This window comes from Carettochelys insculpta, chromosome 28, assembly GCF_033958435.1.
Source record: "Carettochelys insculpta isolate YL-2023 chromosome 28, ASM3395843v1, whole genome shotgun sequence".
NCBI classification, from domain to species: domain Eukaryota; kingdom Metazoa; phylum Chordata; order Testudines; family Carettochelyidae; genus Carettochelys; species Carettochelys insculpta.
Genome location: NC_134164.1, coordinates 4359083 through 4381791, shown reverse-complemented (window position 1 = coordinate 4381791; position 22709 = coordinate 4359083). Strand labels below are relative to the sequence as shown.

At 55.1% G+C, this 22709-nt stretch overlaps 1 protein-coding gene across 6 annotated transcripts; it reads right to left on the bottom strand.

The window, feature by feature from the left end:
• Positions 1–4184: 4184 nt before the first annotated feature.
• On the bottom strand, positions 4185–22073 carry CASC3 (CASC3 exon junction complex subunit). Of its 6 annotated transcripts, none has more exons than XM_074979058.1 (14): positions 21850–22073; positions 19362–19389; positions 18926–18963; positions 16893–17051; positions 16646–16797; positions 15908–16084; positions 14447–15144; positions 10872–10933; positions 10492–10606; positions 9575–9673; positions 8328–8542; positions 6927–7049; positions 6679–6755; positions 4185–5876 (listed from the first exon to the last, which is right to left on the bottom strand). In XM_074979058.1, the coding sequence occupies exons 1-13, from the start codon at positions 22063–22065 to the stop codon at positions 6720–6722; spliced, it is 2118 nt and encodes a 705-aa protein (XP_074835159.1). In that variant the 5' UTR covers positions 22066–22073; the 3' UTR covers positions 4185–5876; positions 6679–6719. The 6 variants fall into 6 exon arrangements, 5 of the variants coding, with proteins under 5 accessions (XP_074835159.1, XP_074835160.1, XP_074835158.1 ...); XM_074979059.1 differs by having other exon boundaries at positions 6679–6742; XR_012642707.1 differs by lacking the exon at positions 8328–8542.
• Between the last annotated feature and the right edge of the window lie 636 nt (positions 22074–22709).

The window sequence follows — 22709 nt, the reverse complement described above, 5'->3', positions numbered from 1 at the left end:
CCTGGCACGACCCCCAGGGGCTGGGGCCTCCATACAGGCTCAGCCTGGGCCCTGCTCCTGCTGGGGGGTGGAAGGCATGAGCCCAGCCTCACCCCAGCTGCCACAGAGCCCTGCTGAGGCCTGGCAGCCTGAGCCAACCCCCCCCCCCGGCCGCTACACCCCCCCAAGTCTGCTCCAGTCTAACCTGCCTGGGGGGGGGGGGGGCTGCAACTGTCCCCCGCCACCTCGTACAATAGTGGCCTTGTTCCAGGGTGAGCCGGGCGGTGGCACAGGCTGGGAGGGGGCCCCAGGGACTCGGCTGTTTAACCCAGAGCCCCCCCCATGCCCGCGCAGGGCCCAGCAGTGCAGAGCAGAGCCGCCGGTGCAGGGGCACTGGGACAAGCTGCCCGACCAGCTGGACACAGGGAGCGCCAGGGGCCTGGGCCAGCCCGAGCACCGGGGAGCTAAAGTCCAGCTGGACGGAGACACCTGCCTAGGCCCCGCCGTGCTCAGCTCACCGCCTGCCGGGGAACAAATCTGCGTGATCCAGCCCCGCGTCCCCCCGGCAGCCAGGACTGAGCAGGGGAGGGGGAAACGGGCTCTGCCACCCTCCCTCCACACCAGGGCTGCAGGGCAAACGTGCGGCCGGCTCAGGCCTGTTGCAGGTGGGCTCATGGGTGGTTGTGGGTCCCCCCCCCGAGCCAAGAACAGGCTCTGCCCCCCCACCCACACACGCAGACCCCTCAGTCCTCTCCAGCGCGGAAGAGCAGCTCCAGGCAGGGAGCTCACAACAGCCCTTGCGTGGGAGGCAGAAATCACAGGCAACGTTCTGGCACAGGGAGAATTTTCACTTGTCTCCAGGCGGTGGAGCAGGGACTAAGGGGGATTTTACCTCCACTTTCACCACAGCCCTGGCCCAGAGCTCTTCAGGGGCCAAAGCCAGCACCCATGGGAGTCAGACTAGGAGCCCCAGCCCATCTAGTAACACCTCCGCCACTGACCTGGGCCAAATGTCCTTTGCACCTCTGTGCCTCAGTTTCCCCTCTTGCCCCTCTGTGGGGAAAGGGCCCGGAAAGCTTTGGCCCAAAGGTGCTAGAAACGTTTCAGCATGATCAGAACTGGGGCTATCGGCCTGTTCTCCACCCCAGCCTCCCACAAGCCCTGGCTGTGTCCAGGAGGTCTGTTGCCCCTGCTTCGGTCAGCTCCCCTGCCCAGGCGCTGGCCTGCAGTGAGGAGGGACGTAGCACAGGGCAGTGTAGTGAGGCCAGGCTGAAAGGTGGGGGCAGGACATCACAGGGCATAGCTCCTGCTGCAGAATGGGGCGGGGAAGGGGGACTAGTGGTTAGAGTGTGGGGGGTGGGCTGTGGATGCCCACGTTCATTCTGATAGGCTCAGGGCCCGAGCACGGGAGATAGGGCAGAGCTTGGTGGGGGGGCTCAGCTCTGTTCCTTCCAGCAAGGCCTCTGCCCGGCCAGGCTCAGGGTTACCCAGGAGCAGCCCGTTAACATCCTGCAGAAAGGCCACCCCAGCCACAGAAACAGCCTCCCTGGAAGGACTGAGCTGGACCGGCCGCTCCTGGGAGAGGCGATGCTGTGCTCTGCTCCCCAGGCTCTTTGGCACGTGCCAAGCCCTTGTACCTGGCACTCTGCTGCTGCACAGCTCCAGGCCCTGTCCCCAGCATGGCAGGCTGGCTGCACCGCGCCCCTGGCAGTACCCAGGCACAGCTCAATGGGGGAACAGCCCCCAGCAAGGACCTCCACCTGCCGCCACAACTGGCTGCCAGCTGCAGCCTTCCCCCCAGCTGGGAAGCGGCATGGCTGCCATCCACGGCAGAGTCCACACTGGCCCCAGCAGCTGCTCGGGGCGGTTGGACCTAGCGCCGCGCTTCTCCCCTGCGGCAGGACCACGGACTTCACCAGCCCAGGAAAAGCCCCTGCTATGAAATGAGCTGCAAGCAAGAACTGGGAGCTCCTGCCAGCCCTGCAGAGGCTCTGCCGGCTCAGAGCGGCGTGCTGCCCTTGCTGGAGTCCGCCACGAATCAGACCAGAGACTCAAAAAGAAGCTGCTAAACAGACGGGCGAGGGCAGAACAGCCAGTTGTAGGGCCCAGTTCAACGTCCCCCAGGAACGCGAACGACCAAGTATGGGAAGAAGGGTTGAAAGCCGAGGAGGGGCAGTAAACGAGGTGCTGTAGCAGGCGGAGTGGGAACAGCCCACAGGACATGGGAACAGGAGGAAGGACAGAGTAGGTCACTGTGGTGGGGGATTGGCACTGTGAGCCAGAGAGAACCTCCAGCCAAGTAACGTAAAAACCTCAGCTGGCTCCAGCGGCCCCGTTAGAGCTTGGCTGGTAATTCCAGGCTCGAAGACAGACGCATAGAGCACAGCAGGAGGGCGCTGGGGGCTGCAAGCTGCCCGGGGAGGTTGGAGAGGCAGTGCTGGGGGTCCTCCAAGGAGGGTACTGGGACCTGTGCCATTCAACGCCTTCAGAAATGATCCGGAGAGCGAAGGGGCAAAATCTGCAAGTGACACAAAATGACTCATGGACTGAGCCCAGCGCCGGCAGCAGAGACTCCCTGAGCTGGGCGAGTGGGTGAGAAAAGGGGCAGAGGAAAGTCTGTGCTAGCAGGAGCCAAGTATTAGACCAACAGACTTTAAGGCCATCTAGGCTGGTCAACATGTCACAGGTCGCACCGACACAGCCTCTGATGGACTCTGGCTGAGTTCCTGATGGCTCGAATCTTGACTGAAGGACATCCAGTTACAAAGGATCCACCTTTGACTCTAGTTCATACCGACAAGTGGCCTGGGTCCTGCACTGCCGGGAAAGGAGATCCCCTCCTCCCCTCCAATCCAATAGCGGGGGAGAAAACCCCTTCCTGACACCAACAAACACTGATCAGTGAGAGCCACCAGCCAACACCCGGGGAAGTAATCGGCCCAGGCGAGTCGGAGCCTCTCAGGCTTCTGGAAAGATTTGCTAAGAGCAGCCAGAGATGGGCCCCACACCACGGCAGGCAACCTCATCGTGAGCCAGCCCCTGCTGCTCCCAGGCTAGAAACCTTCACCTAATTTGAAGCCTAACCTGACGCCCAGGCGGCAGTGTAGATCCATCTGCTCTTGTGCCCATGTTGTGCTTCACCTCCCCACCCTCCCTCAGCCTTACTCCGAGGACGTATTTCCAGACCTGAGGAAGTGGCTCTGTCCCCTGACAGCTCATCACTTCATGTACTATATGGTTAGGCTGCAGGGCTGCTGGTTTGTTTTGTCAGGATACAGACGAACATGGCCGTCTCTCAGGGAGGGCTGCTTTCAATTCCTCTTAAAACGTGGAGGTTGAGAAGAGTAGTCCCAGCTACTGTCACCATGGAGAGTTCCCTGGAAACATTCACTCGGTGTGCAGTGGCAGTGAAAAGCTTCACGAGCGAACGTCGTAAGGCCATGCTTGAAGCCCCGGGCACCCCCACATTGTGACGGCTGCCTGCAGGCCCGGCTGCCCCACTCAGAGACGAAGCAGCCTTGGAAAAGCTGCAGAGGGGGCAACAAAACTGATCGGGGTTGGGCACCAGGGTGCTGGACCAGACTCCTGCCTTGACCTTTGTGTTTTTCTTGTAGGGGCTGCTAAATTCTCTGCTTGTGCACACTGCCCTCTCCTGGCCAGCGACTGCAACGCAGAGACAGGCTCCCACGGCGTGTTGAGCAGAGGCCCTCAACAGTCTGAGGTGAAGGTCGCTCGCAGGGCGTGTTACAGCCACCTGCCCCCCTCCACTATCCAGGAGTGTTCCACCAGCAACTACGGCAGGTGCCTCTGTGTGCAAGGAGAGCCTGCCCCACGTGAGCCACTTGTTCCCCACAGATCAGCCTTGGGGACCCCATGCCAGACCCATAAATACATTCCACAGACCGGGTTAAAATCCACCCATACCATCGGCCTCTGAGGTCCGTCACCTCCAGCCCCTCACCCACACCAAGCCCAAAGGGACCCTCAGAGCCCAGCTGAGCAGCAGCCCAGAGTGCACATTCTCACCTGGCCCCACAGGTGCAGAGCACCCTGCCCTAGACGGTGCACAGCTGGGACACAGGCAGAACTCAGGGTGGCTCCAATGGGCCGAAAGGCAGAGGGGACAAACGACAGCTCAGTACTGGCTTTGCTGGCCACGTGACTGCCGAGACCACCACCTTGCAGCACGAAAGAGACCCCCAGCGTTAGTTACTTCCTCAAATGTATTCTCGTCTGCACCAAGTCATTACACTGCAGCTACAAATGCGCACTCCAAAGGAACAGGAACAGAAACAAAACGAGAAAGCCATCACAGTGTTGTTAGGTCAAGAATTTCAGTCCCACGACCGACATGTTAAACGACACATTTCAGCCTTAAGGCAGAGAAGCAATTACATTTCCAACAAAAAAAGGACTTTTCTTTAAATGCCATTTGAGTTAATTTCAACTCCGTACAAAAGGTCATTAAATTACAAGCACCCACAGAAGAGCACTCCAGGGAGAAAGCCACGAGCTCAACCCGAAACAGGGAGGTGGGGTCTCTCCCCTCTCCCTCTGTGGCTGGGGATTCACAGGCTAGGACACTGCTTGCTTTGTATTAACTTGACGAATGACTTGGACGCACACTGCTCCAACACGCCCAGGCTGAAGTAGCAACCTTCACGCCAAGCTTCCCTCCTGCAATCTGCAAACGGCTGTGAAGCCGAAGCCTTGCCCAAGGAGAGCCGAAAGCGGCTCAGCTTTGCCTGCAGCGATCCCCGCAGGAGCTGTGATGCAGAGACACCGCAGCGTGGGCAAGCTGGGCTGCTCCAACAGGCACGGCACAGCTGGCTTCCAACTCCTTGCACAGCGATCGAGGCTACTTCAAAGGCGGCAGCACCCATGTAAGTACAGATATGTGCACAGCAAGGGCTCCTCCTTGGGGGTCAGACCGAGCAAGCGCCAGCCTTGGAAGTGGGTGTATTAAGGCTGATTTCATCACCTTGCACTTACACACAGCCACCACCCAAGAGCTGGGTACAAACTGTACACAGGCTTATCTTGCCGAGCTGGTTTGCCCAAGAACAAGGCTGCAGGGAAACCAGCCTGCAAGGAAAAGGACAGCTCTTCAGAGAGCCACCAGCACGTCTGAGGAGCTGCATGCTCCCCTCTGCGTCCCTGGAATGGAGAGGGAACTCAAGCAGCACAAACGCTGCTGGGCCGGGCCTCTTCCCATCTGTTTCAGGGTGAGAGCTGGCACACATTTGGACACCAGAAACTGCCCAGGACACAGTGACCGGCAGGTCTTGCTCCAAAAAGGAAGAGGAGGAGCTTCTAAATTAAGTGGCAACTGAACGGCCGAGGGGTGGTGTCAGACCGCTTGACGGCTGCCCTTTCCCAAGCATCGAGGCTTCCACAATGTTGGAGGTGAAGGAACAAAGTTACGCCAGAGAATTCCTGGGGAGGTGGGTCCGTTCCTGGCTATCTGCCTAAGAGAGACGCCAATTCCGGGCTTACCTGAAGGGGCCTGCTCCTTTTTAACAACAAAATCAGCACAGAACCAAGCCAGTTTCACTCACGGTGCGACGGCGGGGAAAGAGACAGTGGTGGGGGAGGGCATGGACGAGGGGATGTCACAAGAGCTTGCAGCTGGGGAGCAACCCTTGCGCTCAGTACTTTGCCCCCCCTCCATGACCCAGCGAAGGGGGCAGCAGTGATGGGCACTACACGCCCATGAGGGAAGGGTACCCAGCCAAGCGCACAGTACTGCCGTGGCAGGGCGCTGTGGGCAGCGGCCCACCACAGAAGGGGGTTCCCAGAGCTCCTGCTGGCTGGCAGTGCCGATTCTGGTGCTGGAACGTCTGCGGCCGGCGTCCCTACGTATTGCTCCTTTCCTTGGACTTTTCACTGGCGCTGTCCTGCAGGGGAAGATGCAAGGGGCGGGGTTTATTGTTCATGCCATGCACAAGCGCTCTGCCCAGGGTCACTTCTAGCACAGCCCGTGGGCCAAAGGTCCCCCACGGCAGGGCACTAGAAGCAGCCACCGTCCTCCCACCGCCCCTTGTCCTGGCTGCGCCACCAGAGTCAGCCTCCACTGTCTGCTCTGGCTGGCCAGATCTTGCTCCAAGTCAAACTGCACAGCGGTGAAGGTCAACAGGCCCCTGAGGCATTGGGGCCCAAGATTTCCCCTGGCTACAGGCTACAGCCAGGCATCTGGGCCTTCTGTAAAGGACCTCAAAGCACTGCCCAAACGGTGCACATTGCCCCCATTTCATGGATGGGAGAAACTAACACCCTGTATCATCCAGTGAGTTAGTGGCAAAGGCAGGAATCCATCCCAGGTCTTGACTCCTAGTGCTCTGCTCTAGCGCATGCGGCATCTCCTCCCAACATGGGGAAGTGACCCTTCACAGCCGCCGCCTGTGGGTCTGTGCACGCTGTGACGGAGACTCCCTGAGCTCTTCGGGCACATTGGGAGATACTAACAGGGACACCAGCACACCCACAAGTGCCAGCATTGGCGAGAGGAAATGGCACTGAACAGAGAACTGATTCTCATCCCTTCTGAGAGGACTTCTGTGCTATGGACCTTGTGGCACTAGACACTCGAGGCGTCACGATAAACGTGCCTCGCGAAATCACAACCTCCTAGGGCAGAACTGGATTTTAAGTATCTTTTTTTGAAACAAAAAGGAAACCAAGAGTCAACTTGGGACTTACTTTGTACGTGGGTTTAGATTTAAAGTATTTAGAAACTCAAATTAACTGGAGCCCTGCTTACAACCTGCAACGAGAAGCTGGAGTTTGGGACACATCAAAAGGTTAGACAGCCGAAGACGTTCTTGAAAACAACACATTTCTTGGGGGAGGAGAGGGACAGGGAGAGGATGATCGCCCACCCACACGCCCACTGGGAAACCAGCTCCTGCGTGGCCTCCCACAGCAGTGCACGGCCAAAGGGTCCGTACCTCCGGAGGTGGTGGCTTGATCGTCACCGGGTGGGATGTTCTTCGGGGCGGAGAAGGTTTCGGCTGCACCTGCTGCTGCACAGTGTTGTAATAGGTGACTCCACCGTACACCTGGGACTGGGCCTGCAACCCCAAGGAATGGAGCGGGTCAGTTCTTCCTCATATCGGACACCCAGTGGGCGGCAGCTGCCCGAGCGTTGGCAGGAGTCAGCCTGGCTTTCTTTGGAGTGTGACAGCTTTAAAACCCAAGCCCTCCGAAGCTGGAGGGGAGCAGAGCTTCCCTCGCAGCACAGGTGCTTAGGGTTCATGCCGCACTGTGCAATGCAGTTGGCAAACGTTGTCTGCAAATATGTTAGCCAGTGGGCTGCACTCGGCGCCACTCCGCCATGGGTAGCTGTCTGACTGGGTCAGTCCGTACCTCGGCTGGTTTGAGTCCCAGATGTTAAGCTCACGTGGGGGCATTAGGCCCCCTTCCGTTTTCAAGACGCCATAAAATGTTTCCACTTTGAAAGGGTGATTGGTCTGTGCTCCAGGGGGCGGACGACTCTGCATCGTACCCAGACCATATTCAGGAGCCCAGGAGTCCCAGGCTTACAGGTGAGCAAACTTTTTCCCTTTGGCTAGACCAGAAGAGAAGGGCAAGCTCACAACCGGCTGGGCTGGGTTAAGAAGCTGCACCTCATTTGTTTTGCCACTGAGTGTCACCCTTGTGCCATTTGCAAGACAGCCTCAAGGCGGGGAGGTTCTGTCTTGCCACAACTGTCATTAGCAGGAGGCCCTGGAACAGCTCACAGGGCACCAGAAGGTCAGGACCTAGACAAACGCCATATGGTGACAGGTCCCCAGCCAGTGGACAAACAGATCTGTCAGTTACAAGAGAGCCACCCCTCTGGCTTCCATGGTGGCTTTTCCTGGCCTGGGGGCTCCGGACCACTGGCGTCACAAGCACCAGGCTGTGGGTTGAACAAGAGAAGGAAACAGGCTCTAAAAGAGAATCCAGTAACGCTTGGATCCTGCCTTCCTTTGGAACATGAACAGACCCACCTGGTTAAGGTGCTTTCCTGGTTCTCTTCCCCCAACAATACAACCACCACAGGCCCTCTGGGAGTTCAGGCCTACAATTCAGACTCTGGCTCCAGTGAGGGCGAGGTAGGGAAGCCAGATCAGGCTCCGTTGGGTCCCCAAACTGAGCAGGAGGTAAGATGTTTTCCACGTTTATGTACTTTAGTTTTAGTGTCTGTTGCCATACGCTAGTGCATTGCCTCCTCTAGGGAGCACTTCCAGGTGGCAAGGGGGTTCATACGCTACCCTTCACGCTGTATCAAAGGCCAGACAGGATCCCACAGCTCCCTGCCTACAGAACTCCTGCTCAAGACACGAAGCAGGCTGTGGCCGACTCACCTGTGTGTTGGAATACAGATGGGGAGGAGGTGGAGGCGGAAGAGCTCCAGGGGGATAGGGGTAGCTGGGATTCCCAAAATTCATGACTCCAGGAGGAGAGAAATAGGTGGGCGTGAGCAGCTGCTGCGGGGGTGGTTGCCCAGGCGGCATGGAGACTGGTGGAGGGTATAAGCCAGGGTTAGCCAAAGGTGCTGGTGTCTGGTGGGGATGTAAACCTAGGAAATGAAACAAATCCGTGGGTAATGTCACCTCTAAGACCAAGGCAGCCTCAGCAAAGGCCGGCATAGTGTGATTGCCAAAGTGAGTTAGAGTCGCTGGGTTAGTCTGGCTCTGACCCAATCTGCAGAACGTGCACAGAACAAGAGCACTTGGCAAAAGACTTTTTGGCACATGACCACAACAGACAAACTCCTGCAGTTCACACAACAGTGGGAGAACACTGACAGCAACCTCCAGTTTCCCGAGAAAGGGGAGAGTCTCGCAACACGTCTCAAGTTAAAATGGACCAACAAGTACGCTGGAGAGTTACTAGGGAGGCAGAACCCTGTATTAGCCTTTGGGACAAGCCGAAGTGACCTGCTGCCTCCCTGATCTCTGGGCTCCTTCGTATATAATTGCTGCTGGGTCAGAAAACCTGCCAAGTGCACGAGGAGGGGGACTGGCTGCTTCGCACTTTCCACTAAAACAGGAATGTGACTCCGCCAACTACTCTGCACAAAGCCAGCAGCGTGTTGCCCAGGTGTTTCCAAGACATCGCATGACGTCTTGGACCTGTGCTGGCCATAAGCAAAGGAGTTGCGGCAAGACAGTCACCTGGACAGGGATGACATTTGACAAAGACGCCGTCTCGTTCAGGGCATCGCCATGGGGGTGAGCAAGATTTACTTATGCCTAAGAAAAGGATTTATGTCTTCCCCACTCTTCAGCGTAGTGGTCAGAGGGAGCTGCAAATGAGTGGGAAACCGCTGGGCCTTTGATTTTAGATGTAAACAGATAAGCATTTCACATCTAGCATTTTCCACTTTCGAAATGCAATGCAGACGTGTACCGGCTCAACCACAAGCTGGCAGGTGAACAGGCCCCATTTTACAGATGGGGAAACAGAAGTTAAATGCCTTGGCCAAGGCCAGGGGATTCTTCCCCAGCTGGACTGCGACTTGGGAGTACTTGATTCCCAGGCCTGTGCTCAGATGGGACCTTCCTCGAAGGTTAGGTTAGCAAGTTGGCTCGTGAAGGCATGGGCTCACCTGGGTGTGGGAGGTGGATTTCTGGCTGTACAATCATACCCTGGGGGGGCAATGGGGCAGCAGTCTCGCTGTGTGTGTAGATTGGTCCCTGGAATTGCACTGCAAGAGAAAACCATTTGCAAGGAAACAAGTTATTTAGCTTATTCTGCTGTAATGAGAGTCACAGCTGTTGAGCACTGTTGTATTAGAAACATTGCCAACTGCATATGGCTGCCGGCAATGGGATCACACGCTTGATAGGATCCCCACAGAGCGGGAGCTCTCAGCAAGCTCCTCCCTGTAACGAAGCCCACAACACTTGCGTAACTTCCTCCTCTTTAGCATTTAGGCTGATTTTCAACATCTCATTTGCTCCCCAAACTCTCCCTCGTAAAATGCCAGTGAAACTGATTTCTACCAAAGTTCCAATGTCTGTCTCGTGATCTAGAACCGTGGTGTCCAACACGCTTAGCCACTAGCCACACGCGGCTCTCTGGCCGGTCGAGTGTGGTCAGTTGGCTTGCACAAGATCATCAGAGTAATTTGGCTAATTCACTGTTCAGAACTGGTTGGACACCACCGATCTACAATATCCCCATCTGAGTTTGTAAAGCTGCAGATGCCAACGCAATGCTCAAGGTAACGCTGGCAGGTGCTTTGCAGACTGGAACAGAGATTGAACTCCTCAGTTGTCACAGACATTTCAGAATGATTTCAGGAAATGTTAACCCTCGCAACGCTGGATCTATCACTAGTTGACCATGGTCCGTTCCAAAGGGAGGATCTCTTCAAGAACTCACGAGATGCTTCCAGTAATTACCTCGGTTTACAAAGCAGCTTCTGACATGGCTGGGAACCCCACCCCTGCCCCCACTCAAAGCTCATATCTGAGCGTGCTAAAACACTGACAGAAGAGGAAGCGGAGCTGCAGCACTCACATGGATCGTAATAGTGTCCTTCCATAATGCTGATGTGCATAGGGGGAGCAGGCTCTGGAACTGGCGGCCGCTGACGCTGAGATGAGTATCGCTTGGCACGGCCCCCCTGGACCCCCTGAAATAGTGCAAACGCATCTGTGAGCTAGAGAGTGACAACGAGGAATTCGTCCAGGCCCTAACTAGCATCAGCCACCCAACTCTCCCAGAAACCAATACTCAGCTTAGAAAACCAGAACAGCCAAGACTTGTTATGGAAGGAAAGGAGAAAGGCTGGCATGCCACAGCCAGATTCTGAGCATTAGAGCACAGAACCAAATCAATGCTTTGACTTAAAATTTTTAAAAAGAAAAGTTACACTCATGCAAGCTTCTCAGCTTTACCATTTCCTCCATCCTGTTAAACTGAGGTTGTGGTCCAGCTCCCATGTGCATATTAGGAATACCTAGGAAAAAAGAGACACAGGTTACTAAGTCTTAGGCTTGTCTTTAATAAACAATCTTACACGTCAGAGGCATCCCCGGAAGTCACCTGCTCACCTATACGAAATGCAGCACAGACGAGCTCAGTGATTTAAAGGAGTTACTGCAGTGTGAATAACAAATAAGCCTAGCAAATTTCAGTGAGGATGTGTATATCGCCAGGAGCTTTGAAGACAAAATAAGTCCTCAAAACTACAGCATGCATTGGAGAAGTCAAGGTTTATACATCTCAGTGCTAAGTACAAAGGGACTCTGACCATTGTGACTGGCTCTGCAGATGTACAACTTATATACCTAGAGGAGAACCTGGAAATGGAATACCCTGGATAAACACAGATCAAGTCTTCCACCTCTGCCTGAACACATCTTGGCTTCAACTCCTATTCTCCGATCGAAGCGCTTATCCTCTTGGGAGACTCCGAGGTCAGGATTGTGTTTAGATCATAAAAAAGTGTCTATGTGACGCCCTTTAGCTCCTGCTGAAACTCACTAGAGCAAGATGGCCCTCCTCACGGGTTTCTAAACATCAGTTTTTAAAATGCAAGCTGCAGCATGTCACATGCGACAATGGGATTTGGGGCGGTGGGAGGAACAAACTTTTCTTATGAGCGCACTGGAGAAATTTACGAGGGGGGGCTTGTGATGGTGGGAGGCAGGGCCCAGCAGCCAGGGGCTTGCTTCCGGTTTACATCTTATGCTCATGCGTCAGGGCTTCAGCCAGCTGCATGCAGGGCTCAGCAAGGGAATGCATTTGGAGTTTGCTGATGGGTGGGGAGGGTGGGCAAGGCTCTGAGCGTGCTCTCTCAGGTGCTTGGCAGGCTGGCTCTCGCTCACATGCACAAGAACTAACATGGGGGTCAGCAACCTTTTTAATGTGGACGGCTGAAATTTGACCTTTTGACTTCTGTGTATGTCCGAGTGCTGGTGAGACTTTTCAAAGTCACTAACAGCCCTACTGGCCACGGCTTCATTAGTACAGAAATGAAGAGGCCGAGCGTTACCAGCTAGGTGGTAGCTGATAGCATTAGCTGGTCTTTTCTTAAGCCACAAGAGCAAGCTCCCAGCTGCGTGGGGGAGGAAAGGCGGGCTGAGCTGAAAACCAGCTTGCGTGCCAATCTTCACACCCGTGCCGGGGTTGCTGACCCCGATCTAACAGATCACAAAACGGGAGGTTGGGAAGAGATTTCCCCCACTTCGGACTGGCAGCACCCGGGGGTTTTCACCTTCCTCTGCAACGTGCAGGTCACTTGCCAGGATTATCTGGGTGTCTCTCACGTAATTGTTTCCGCGCCTCTGCAGGACCTCCCCGCCAATTCTCTGCCTACAGCACATAATAGTCTAGTCGCCTGAGGGCTGTGACACCTCGGCCTCCTCTCACCGCCCGTGGGGAGCATGTAGGCAGCCTGTAGACAGGAGGTCGGACTAGAAGACCAGGGGGTCCCTTCTGGTCTTGAACTCAGACTACACGTACAATCTCCACATCAGTATCGTTGGGCAACTCGCCTGGAGCGCCCTCATGTGGCAGGGCAGGCCACAAGGGCTCCTGCCTCAGTTTCCCCTGTCTCTTGCTTCACCGACACCCTTCCTTGGAGTCGGTTTGTTACGAAAACCAAAGTGTGCATTGGCCAAACCCGCAGTCCCAACCGTTCATGTCTCACTGCACTGCCAGCAGTCCGTAAAATCACATATCCTCTTGGCCGCGCCCAGCACATTCTAGCATCTCCCACCAGCCCGGCACTCTGTCAGGGCAGTCACCCCAGCTCTCCCAGCAGGCACCCCACTGCCCCTCTGCTGGAGACCAGCCTTGCAAGGGGAGCAGCCTTCGAGCCCCTCAGCCCTCTCACTGCTCCCCAGGTTCAGCTCTTCAGCCTGTAGCCAGCAACAGATGAGCCACTCTGGTGCTCCTTGCAGTTAGCCCTGCTTTGGCATCCATCGGCAGCCCCCACTGCTGCTCGTTCTGCCTTCAGCCCTCTCTCGCTCAGGGAGATCAGCCAATAAACTCCTCAGGCCTGTTCTGCCTTCGCCTCGGATCACTTACTGCTTCCTCCAAGGACGTCTCCACTCCCCCGTGGAGTGCCTGGGCAGGCAAGTCAATGCGCTTACATCAATCCTGCCAGATTCCACAGCAGGAGAAACTGCCCAGCACGAGAACTAGGGTGTGTCATTCCCATTTGTTCATTTAGCCTGGCTGCAGCCAAACCTGACACCAGGCTGTACTGAACACATGACAGAAGGCGGCACACAAAACAGGAACGTAAAATCCTCTACAATTAATTAACCGGCTACATGTTAAGTTTAACTAAATGGGGGGGGGGGGGGCTGATCCAGCCCAAGTGGCACCCCCCACAGAAGAGGCCTGCTCTGACCACAGTGCTCCCGTGGACCCAGGCTGTTCCAGTGGTCTGGAGCAGCTCTCTACCCACGGTGAGCAGGGGGTTGGTCCAGCCCCTACTAGTAAAAACTGTTCACATCCCCACCACACAAAGATGAAGATTCCTTTTGTTTGCCCCAGTTGCACTGTCCGTCAGTTTCACGAGTATCACTTTGTTTTCACAACATACAACATGGCAACAGGGACGTATCAGCCCCTTACGCACTCCCCCGGCCCCATTTCCGGTTATTACTGTCCAGGGTCCATAACCCCCTTTTTGGAGAGCTGGGAAGGAAATCTTCTGCAAGTCTGACCAGTTCTCTCTAAACACCTTTTGGGGATCATTTCAATCTCCACTCATATCTACAGGGCAGCAGCTAATACTGGAACCTCGAACTCCCAAGGAAAGCATTGTTATTGTTCAACAGTCCCCAGGTGGTTTGCTTAACTCGCTCATCCATCCCATTGGTAAACAGCTGCTTTGTACTGAGCAGGTAGGTATTCTAAAGAACCCACAAGTCTCTCCCCAGCTCTTCTCAAAAGATGCTGCATACTGAGAGCCCGTCAGCTCCTCCAAGTAGCTCACACCTGTGTTTACACGCATTAATTTCCCCTCCACCGTGCCGTTCAGGCTGTCCAATTTGCATGGTGTTCTTCACAAGCCTCCCGCTATTAAACTAAGCAACTCAGCATGAGCCACAAACCCACTGTTGTCTGCAGACAGGCACCGATGACATGCAGCTTTTGAGGCTGAGGACAGCAAGCAACCTACGCGATAGCTGGAACGCAGGGTAATGCTTGTCACAGCCTTAGCCACAGAAAGCAGAGGGGATCTAGTTTGAAAGAGTTCTACTCCAGGCACAAGGAAACTGCATGGAACTTGAAGTATCTGTTCTAGGGTGAACACCGCCCTCTTGCACCTCCCCCCAACCCTGAGATCAAGATCAGAGCCTGCAAATCCAGTAACCTAGTTACTCTGGCCCTGATGCTCAGATAACTGAGCTAGTCTTCAAGCACCGTTTAATGTCAGATCTTTGTAGCCACAGCAGTGGTGCTGCATTCAGTGGGGAAAACCACTAAAAGCCCAGCGGCTGGTGGCACTTACCCCGGAGCTCCCGAGGCTGTATGAATGGAGGCTGTCCTTGGGTCCAGTTCTGCTCGGTTAGATTCAACTGAGTCATGTCTTGCTCAAGCCTGTCCATGCTGGGCTCCACTGGCGTCTCCCAACTACCGGCCTTTGCGGGAGGAGGGGGAGTCACTACCTGCACTGGCGCTGGTGGTACAGGCGTCAGCCCCTCCGGAGGTGGCACTTCGTCTGCCAGCTTCCCTGCGTCGCCAGCTTTATTCCTGGTCCGCCTTGCCCGGGAGTAGGATTTCTTCTCGATGGGTCTGTCTGGCGGTGGCTGTACAGAGTCTGTACTCGGGGTCTGGCTTTCCAGGATAACCTCTTCCTTCTTGACAGGGCTGCTGTGGACAGGCGTGACCTCCGCTTCAGGAGAGGGGTCTCTCTCCGGGGCTTGTTCAACACGCCTTGCCCGGTAACTGCTTTCGGATTTCACCTGCTCCGCTGTTCGAGAGAGGTGCTGGCTATTTGCGTCCACAGATCGGTAGCTTGGACGGTTCTCTTTGTAGCCACCCAATCGTGGAAAGCTCCGGGCTGGGGGCATCCGCCCTGTGCCTGCAGCGTTCCGGCTGGTGAAGGTACGCGCTGGCAGCGGAGCAGCATCAGAGTCCTGGTGTCTCGGTGGCTTGTTTTGCCTCTCAGTGGCCCAGCTGGCCTCTCGCTGGGGAGGACTCCCAAACCTTAGAGGGGAAACACAAAGGGTCAAACACGCCCCTGAGCTGCACCACTGGGAGCAATTTTCCAACACTGGGCTGCATCACTCCCTAAAATCCATTCCCAAAGCCAACACCCGAGACAGCTGCTCTGTCCACCCACCCTGGGCTGGCTTCCAGAAACTGCCACTTCTGCTCCTTAGCACTGAGAATCCCCACAATGCCACGGCAGCCCTGTCCAGGAAAGCAGCACCCCACAGCCAGATGGCTGAACGCACAGTCCTCTGCCCACCCCCACCTTCAAGCCCTTCCCACTTTAGGCTGGTCTTTCTCCCCAGCACAGTAGATGCCGCGCCGTCCTTACAATGTAAGGGGCCCTACGTGAGCTATGCAAGGCTGCCCCAGTGCCCTCCCCATATGCCCCACTTCACCAAGTGCTCCCTCCCCTAAGCTCCCCAACATGCAGCTCCCACTGGGCTCAGAGCTTCCCTGCAGCGACACAGAAGCCACAGAGGCTGAGGGCTCCTCTCCACCCCTGCATGTCAGGATGGAGCCCTCAGCTCAGCTGCCCCACAGGACGACATGGGCAGGGAAGGGGCAAGCAGAACACAAGCCTGCCGCTGCCGAGAGAGCAACTGGAAGGGAAACCAAGAGACGGTCAGGGTCCTCCAGAGGCTGCTGGCACACCCAGCTCTGTTGGCTGGGTGCCCCACACGTTCAGGTGCACGTGCTGAAGGATGGCCCTGGGAGGGCCCTCCTGACTGGGCCCCCTAAGGCCCAGACTGCTCACCGTGGCTTGCGCATCCTCCTTGGCTTGATGTCATCGGGATTGTGAGCCGACCTGATGTCATAACCGTAGAGCGCAATCAGCTCCTGCCTGCTTTTGGGGGCTTGCTCGTCTTCCCGGAACTTGTCGTGCTCCCAGCGGCCCTCATCTTTCCAGAGCTTCCGCTGGCGCCCCTTGGGCCTGGGACCGGGGGAGAGAGACTCAGCAGGTCTGTGCACTTCCAAGGCTGGTGGAATGGCCACGGACATCCCAGCCAGCACAGAACACAAACAAAGGCTGCTGCTTCCCGAGAGGGGCTGCGCATGGGAGACACTGGACCACGTCAGACCTCCGTCCTGCCAGCCCAAGGAGGCAGATGGGTTTCCTCGGGAACCTACCACCAGTGCTCCTTTATATCAGCTGCCGGGTCACAGTTCGGGGTATATACATGCATCCGACCAAGTGGGTCTTTCCCCCCGGAAGCTCATGCTCGGATAAATCTCTTAGTCCACCAGGTGCCACAGGACTTTGCATGGTTTTTAGTTCAGCAGCAGACTTAGCTCAGACTTCTACAGCATTATCAATCCCTGCTGCCTGTGGAGCTTAAGCCAGCCCTGGCAGAACACTGCCACTGCACCGGGTCACGTCCATGTCTCCTGAGCCGTACAAAACCTAGTCTGCCAGGTATTGAAGAGGGAAGCCCAGGGCCGTGCTGGCTCCCACTCAACCCCTGCCCCCTAGCCAGGGATGAGTATTCCCTACCTGACTTCCTCCTCCTGGGCCTGTCCTCGGAGATCATGCTCAAAGAAGAGCCCTTTGCGAGGGATGTAAGCAGGATTCTTCCGATCCTCATCATCATCCAAGTGCTTGGGGACCTTCTTCCCAACTTTATTCTCCGTTGGTTCAGTGCTCTCCTGTCAAAACCAGAGACCTCGTTACACTGCAGCAGCCCCTCTCCATCCTGCCACCCTCAGGCCCAGGCACTGCATGGCACGCATCAGATATCTACCTGCCCATCCCCGCTTTGTCTCTCGCCAGTCACAGCACCTTTGGAGTCAGGTTTCTCCTCCCCCTTCTCTGCTTTTCCTGTGGCTTCGCTAGTGTGGGTGCTCTCCTGCTTCAGGTCCACCTTGGGGCTTTCCTCCTCACTGTACTCCCCCTCCTCCGCCTGAAACAAACATCCGACAGCTGAGACAAGACAACTCATCGCGTCAGCAGCCCATCCCCCCCGAGTTATAGCGCATGGGCCTAAATCTCCACCGCTCCAGCCAGCCCCTTAGGCTGTATTTCTTTCCAGTACTAAAGACAAACTGTTTAACACAGAGAAAGGGAAGATAAGACTGTCCACAAATAACACAGAGGTGCGGCTGATGAAGTGGGTCTTTGCCCACGAAAGCTCATGCTCCAAAAAATCTGTTAGTCTGTAAGGTGCCACAGAACTTCTCGTTTCTGCAAATACAACAGAGCTACCTGAGGCCACTGACAGCCAGCATTCAGGAGAATGCAGAGCAAATCACAGCACAACCAAAGCCTCTGATCGCTATGCCACGTAGCCACTGGCACATCAACATGAGAGAAGCTATCAGGCACTGCTGATGAGACAAACCAGCTCCTCTTTCCCTCACTCAAGGCCTGGATCCAGCCAGGGACGCGTTTCTGAACGCCCTAGAACCGTGTAGCTGGCTGACTCCGAGCACTCTGCTAACAATCGCCTGACCTCATCTCACCCTCCGGGAGACGGCAAGCCTCGCTCTGCTGGAATCGACACTAAAAATAGTATTTGCATGGCTAACGAGATAAGTGCTCTAGCTGCTTTCTCAATGCCACTTGTTCACGTGTCAGCTGCTGCTCCTTTTTATTTCTGTTTGGGAAACACAGATTTTGCACTATCTTCAGGTCCAGTGGAAGAGCAGAGCTGTTCTCTCTCACAGCAGGGCCCGCACATTAAAGTGGTGGGGTATATGGGAGCTGTAAGATTGCTCTGGAGCTGTGATTACTGTAGGGACCCACTTTCTATATTTTCCAGCCTCAGCTGCAGTTTGCACATAGGCCTCTATTGCTCCGGTGGGTCGGAAAGGGCGTGCCATGAAGAGAGGGGAAAAACTGCCCTTCCCATTCCGGCCTGGCTGCGGGCCTGCTGCAGCAAACGACACAGAGTGACAAAACACCCCGCTAGCTACTTTAAGCCTTTCCCTGCCCCTCTCATCTCCCGCCGCTGCTCCTTGTGAGAGCATGTTTGTCCCCAGAAAGGTTCCACTGAGGCTTGCTGCACTGCAGGAGAGAAGCATGTGGACGCAACTGCCAAGGGCATACTGCAGCTAGTCCTGGCCACTAGCAAACGTCCCAAAACACCCTTGGGCTCCTAGCCCTCCCGTCAGACACTAAGTGTCCAGGGAGCACTAGGCCACAGTTCGCTGTCCAGGCTGCCTTACTGAACAGAATGGCTGTCCCTACAACACACTCGGAAGTTATTACTGACCACCTATGGTGTCTCTGTGTGAGAGACACATGGCCAGGCTGCAGCGCAGCGCCTGCATTACTCGGTCTTCGCTTTCACAGAGGAACCAGGCCTTCGCTTTACATCTCCTGGTTCGGCTTGCTGGCAGTTACAGGATGGGGGCAGCTCTTGGACCCGAGATCCAGGCAGTTTAAGGCAGGCCGGACAAAAGGTAGATTTACGGACTCCAAAGACAGAAGGGACGGTTGTGACCTGACCTCCAGGATGGCACAGATCCAAGACCTGCCCACTAAATACTCCTAGAGGAGAGCTTTTAGAAAACACCCCCTCTGGATTTAAAAATGGCCACAAGAACAGACTTGTATCATCCAGTTGGGTTTCCCATTTCTAACTCTGACAGCATGTGACACAGCCAGCCTCAAGCACCCACACAGACAGGCTGGAGAGCCTTGTCAGGCATCCCGTTTCTTGAGAAAAATCCTACAGCCAGGCTCAGTAGGCCCCACCAAGGCATACAAGTTGGTTTCTGGGTTAAGGTGATGCAAGAAACAGAAGCCAGCTGTTAATATGAAGAGTTTACTTACCTCGGAGTCTTCTGCACTTTCGTAATCCGAGAGAACAGCTGAGGAAGAGAAAGCAGAAGTGTGGTATAACTGCTGCAATAAGCGGCACTTTTGCCAAACACAAATTAGCTCTGAACTGTAACACTTAGAACATCGCACACCAGCACTCCGTGTACAGACACGGACAGCAGGCAAACCTCAGGTGTTCTGAGCATTTTTAGCACCTGACCCTCCATCTCCCAGCTGAACAGCACAGCCAGTGTGGGACCAGTGTTCCAACTAGCCCAGCATTAGGTGCTTGAGAGGAAACAAACAGAACAGACTGTAGCAAGGGAACCAGACAGTTGGCCTTTCAAAATGGCCTCAGGGTATGCATTCGGAGTGGATATCGAATTCTAGCCTTTCACACCTCACTTCTCCCACCCAACAGGACCGTCCAAAAATCCTTCTTACTCACCATCTCCTTCGATGCCATCTTCACTTTCCTGCACAGAGACACACACAGACATGTTACCAGACGTGTCATGATCAGGAATATTTCACTGACTTGCCTATCGGATGGGACCCGACAGGACAGATAGATAAACCTCTGACAAGTGCTGGGGAAACACCTGTGGCCCTGGCATATACCAATACCGAAGACAGAGGGGAACATAGGAGAGCCACCCTGGAAGCTAAATGTAGAGCGCTCACAAAGAGCGCGCACATGGATCCTAGAACTTGCACAAGTCTTCCTGAGAATGCACCCAGTTCCATGCACAGGGTCAGCCACACTGAGGGAGATTCAAGTTCTCAGTGCATGGCATCCCTCACAGAAATGATGAGCTCCCTTAATGAAATTGGAACGTGACTGCTGGCTCAGAAAGTTACTGGGGGATTGCTAGAAGCTGGAAATGAGCAGCAGGGGATGAATCACTTGATGATGACCTCTATTGTTCCTTCTCTCTGAAGCACCTGGCACTGGCCACTGTTGGAGTACAGGATACTGTGCTCGGCAGACCTAGTATGGTTGCTCTTGTGGATTATTTCTATTAGTGGCTTTCCCCAGCCTCTACTGCTGAAGAGCTCAGACACCTCTACTATAGATATCAGAAATACAAATGTTACTCTGTATCCAGTAAAGATGGAAATTAAGATGGAACTGGAGGAGAAGATCAGATTGTAAAGGTAAATTCTAGAAAAGTAGCAGAGTATCAGACTAAGGAATGTAATAAAACCGGTTTTTAAATTTTTGATTAAGAGCCAATCTATACATTAATTAAAAGCCTGAAAGCAAAAATGGGTGAATGACAATTATGCCTGGAAGAAGAACAGGAACGTGGTGTAATAGCTCTGATGGAACACGACATTGTAACATGTGGCTATAAACTGCATAGGAAGAGCAGTAAGATTGGACAAGCCAGCAGAGCATTATCCTAAAAGACTGCATACAACTCTGGTGAAAAAAGGAAACCCCATACAAATACAACACTCAGGGTTCTACTACTGCCTTCCTGACAAGGAAAAGACAAACACAAACAGGAAATTCTGTCGAAGTCAGAAACAAGAAACCAGAGAGGGAACTGTTAAGTCCATGGAAGGCATAGCCAAGGCAGAAAGAGTGTCTTCACCCGAGATGCAAACTTTCACTGAAACTTATAAACACGGCAGCATTCATGCAGCTGACAGGCCACGAAAACAAGATTTAATTTTAATACCACTTCGCTCAACACCAATTGACCTGCCTGAACCTTTTCAGCAGTCCTGGTTCTCTGTATTTCTCTAACGTCTTACGTGGAGTTAAGCAATAACATTTATCAGCTGACCTCGATGATCAAATTAATCTTTACTACCTAGCTAAAAATATTCACAAGAAAAAGCTGCGGACCAACCAGACAGTTATTAATTTAGAAGTCCAGTTCTAGATCACCAACACCAGATTAGCTGAGCACCAAACTCTACATAACCTCTGAAGCTACAGTGGAAAGACAGACAAGGAGAGATGTGATCCTGGAATGAAAAAGGATTTTACTGAGCTCCAATTTTACAAATCCATCCAATAGTCCAGCCATACTTTATGTATGAAAACATGGCAAAGAGGTTCTCTTGACCTACTCTTCTGCCTCTCAATTGTTACCCTGCCAGTTGGGAAGGACAGCAGGGCGTGTGTTGATAAGATCTTTGAATATGGACTAACAAAATTAAGCCTTACTATGATGCAAAGACCTGTTTGCTAAGAGCCAGGCTAGGAGATGGTGACCAGAGACTTTTAATCACTTCCTCTTTAAATACTTCAGCCCTACTGTTCTGGATAAGATTAATTCAGCACATTTTTAGGATGCTGGGCCCACAAGCTTGTTGTTTATCCACCGGTCTAGTGCTGAACGATGCTTTCTGCTGAAAACAGCAGGTAATAAAAACAGCCGACAAGAAAATGGTCAACAAGTTCAGTCACACCCAGCTGTCCCCAGCACCATCCAGCTCTCAGCTCATCAGAACCAGCAGCATTTCCACACACCCATGCCTCTCGCTGGGCTTGGCCAGGACCACAGAGAGGCCACTTTCACTTCGGTACTGGGAGTGTCACGTTGGGGGCGCAGCCCCACGGGGCTTGAGTTAGGGGAGAAATGCCCCCAGCGGCATTTAGCTCCCAGCCTCGGGTGTGAGGGGCCAAGAGACAGGTGACCTCCTCGCTCCCCACCAGAGACCCTGGCAATAGGGAAACGAGCCCAAGGCACGGGGGGTGCGGCCCCCCTCAGCTCCTCCCTCGCTTGGCACCTGACACCAGGCTCCCCAGGGCCAAAGCCCCCCCAGGAAAGGGCAGGGCCCCTCCCCCCACACTCACCCCCCCCCCATACGGGCAGGGCCCCTCCCCCCACACTCACCCACCCAGCCACATGCCCCATGAGGGCGCGGGGCGGGCGCGGGCGCGGGCGCGGGCGCGGCCCCTCCCCCGCCCCACTCACACACTCGGACTCCGGCGGGCTCTTGGCGGCCCCGGCCGCGCTCTCGGCCCCGCGGCCCCGGCCCGCGGCGGGCAGGACCCCGGTGGCGCCCCGAGCCGGCCTCGGGGGCGAGCCGGAGCGGGCCCCGCCGGCCGCGGAGTCGGCGCTGTCCGAGGCGGCCGAGTCGGACTCGTCCTCGCTGTCCTGCGAGGCCCGCTGCCGCCGCCTGTCCGCCATCTTGGGGCTCTGCGGGGGCGGCCGCGCGCAGGGCCCGACGGGACGACGCGGGGACTACAACTCCCAGGGTGCACCGCGGGGGTCACCCGTTTCCGCTCCCGCCCAGAGAAGGAGGTTCAAACTCCCATTTCCGGGCAACCGTCTCCCAGAACGCTTTGCAGGAGAGGCAGGGTACCTGTCCCGCCCCCGCCCCCCCCCGGCCGTCGCCGAATTGGGGCGGTCACGCCACGCCTGGCGCCTGTGACGTCATGCGGTCGCAGTGCAGTGATGTCATGACACGCGCTCACAGGCCGATGATGTCACTGCAATGCAAGCCTGGAAGGGACGGGCGAGTAACTTTGGCTGCAGTCCTCCCAGCGCACCGCCCCTGATAAAGTTGGCACTTGCCTTCCCTGGAGTAAGACAACTGAAGGGCATTGACCACAACTCCTCTCTGCCATTATCTGCTGGGCCCACTTGTTCACCCTGCAGAAAGTCCATTGTTCCTCCCCAAATGCCACCAGGGGTTCCTTTATCACTTCCTGCATTTGATATTTCGGCTCCTGAGGTCCACCCCTGCTCAGCTGTTATCTGTGAACAGCAGCAACCACCTTTGCATTTTCATCTGCCCCCTTGCTTAAAGATTTGTAAAGAGAACAGCAACA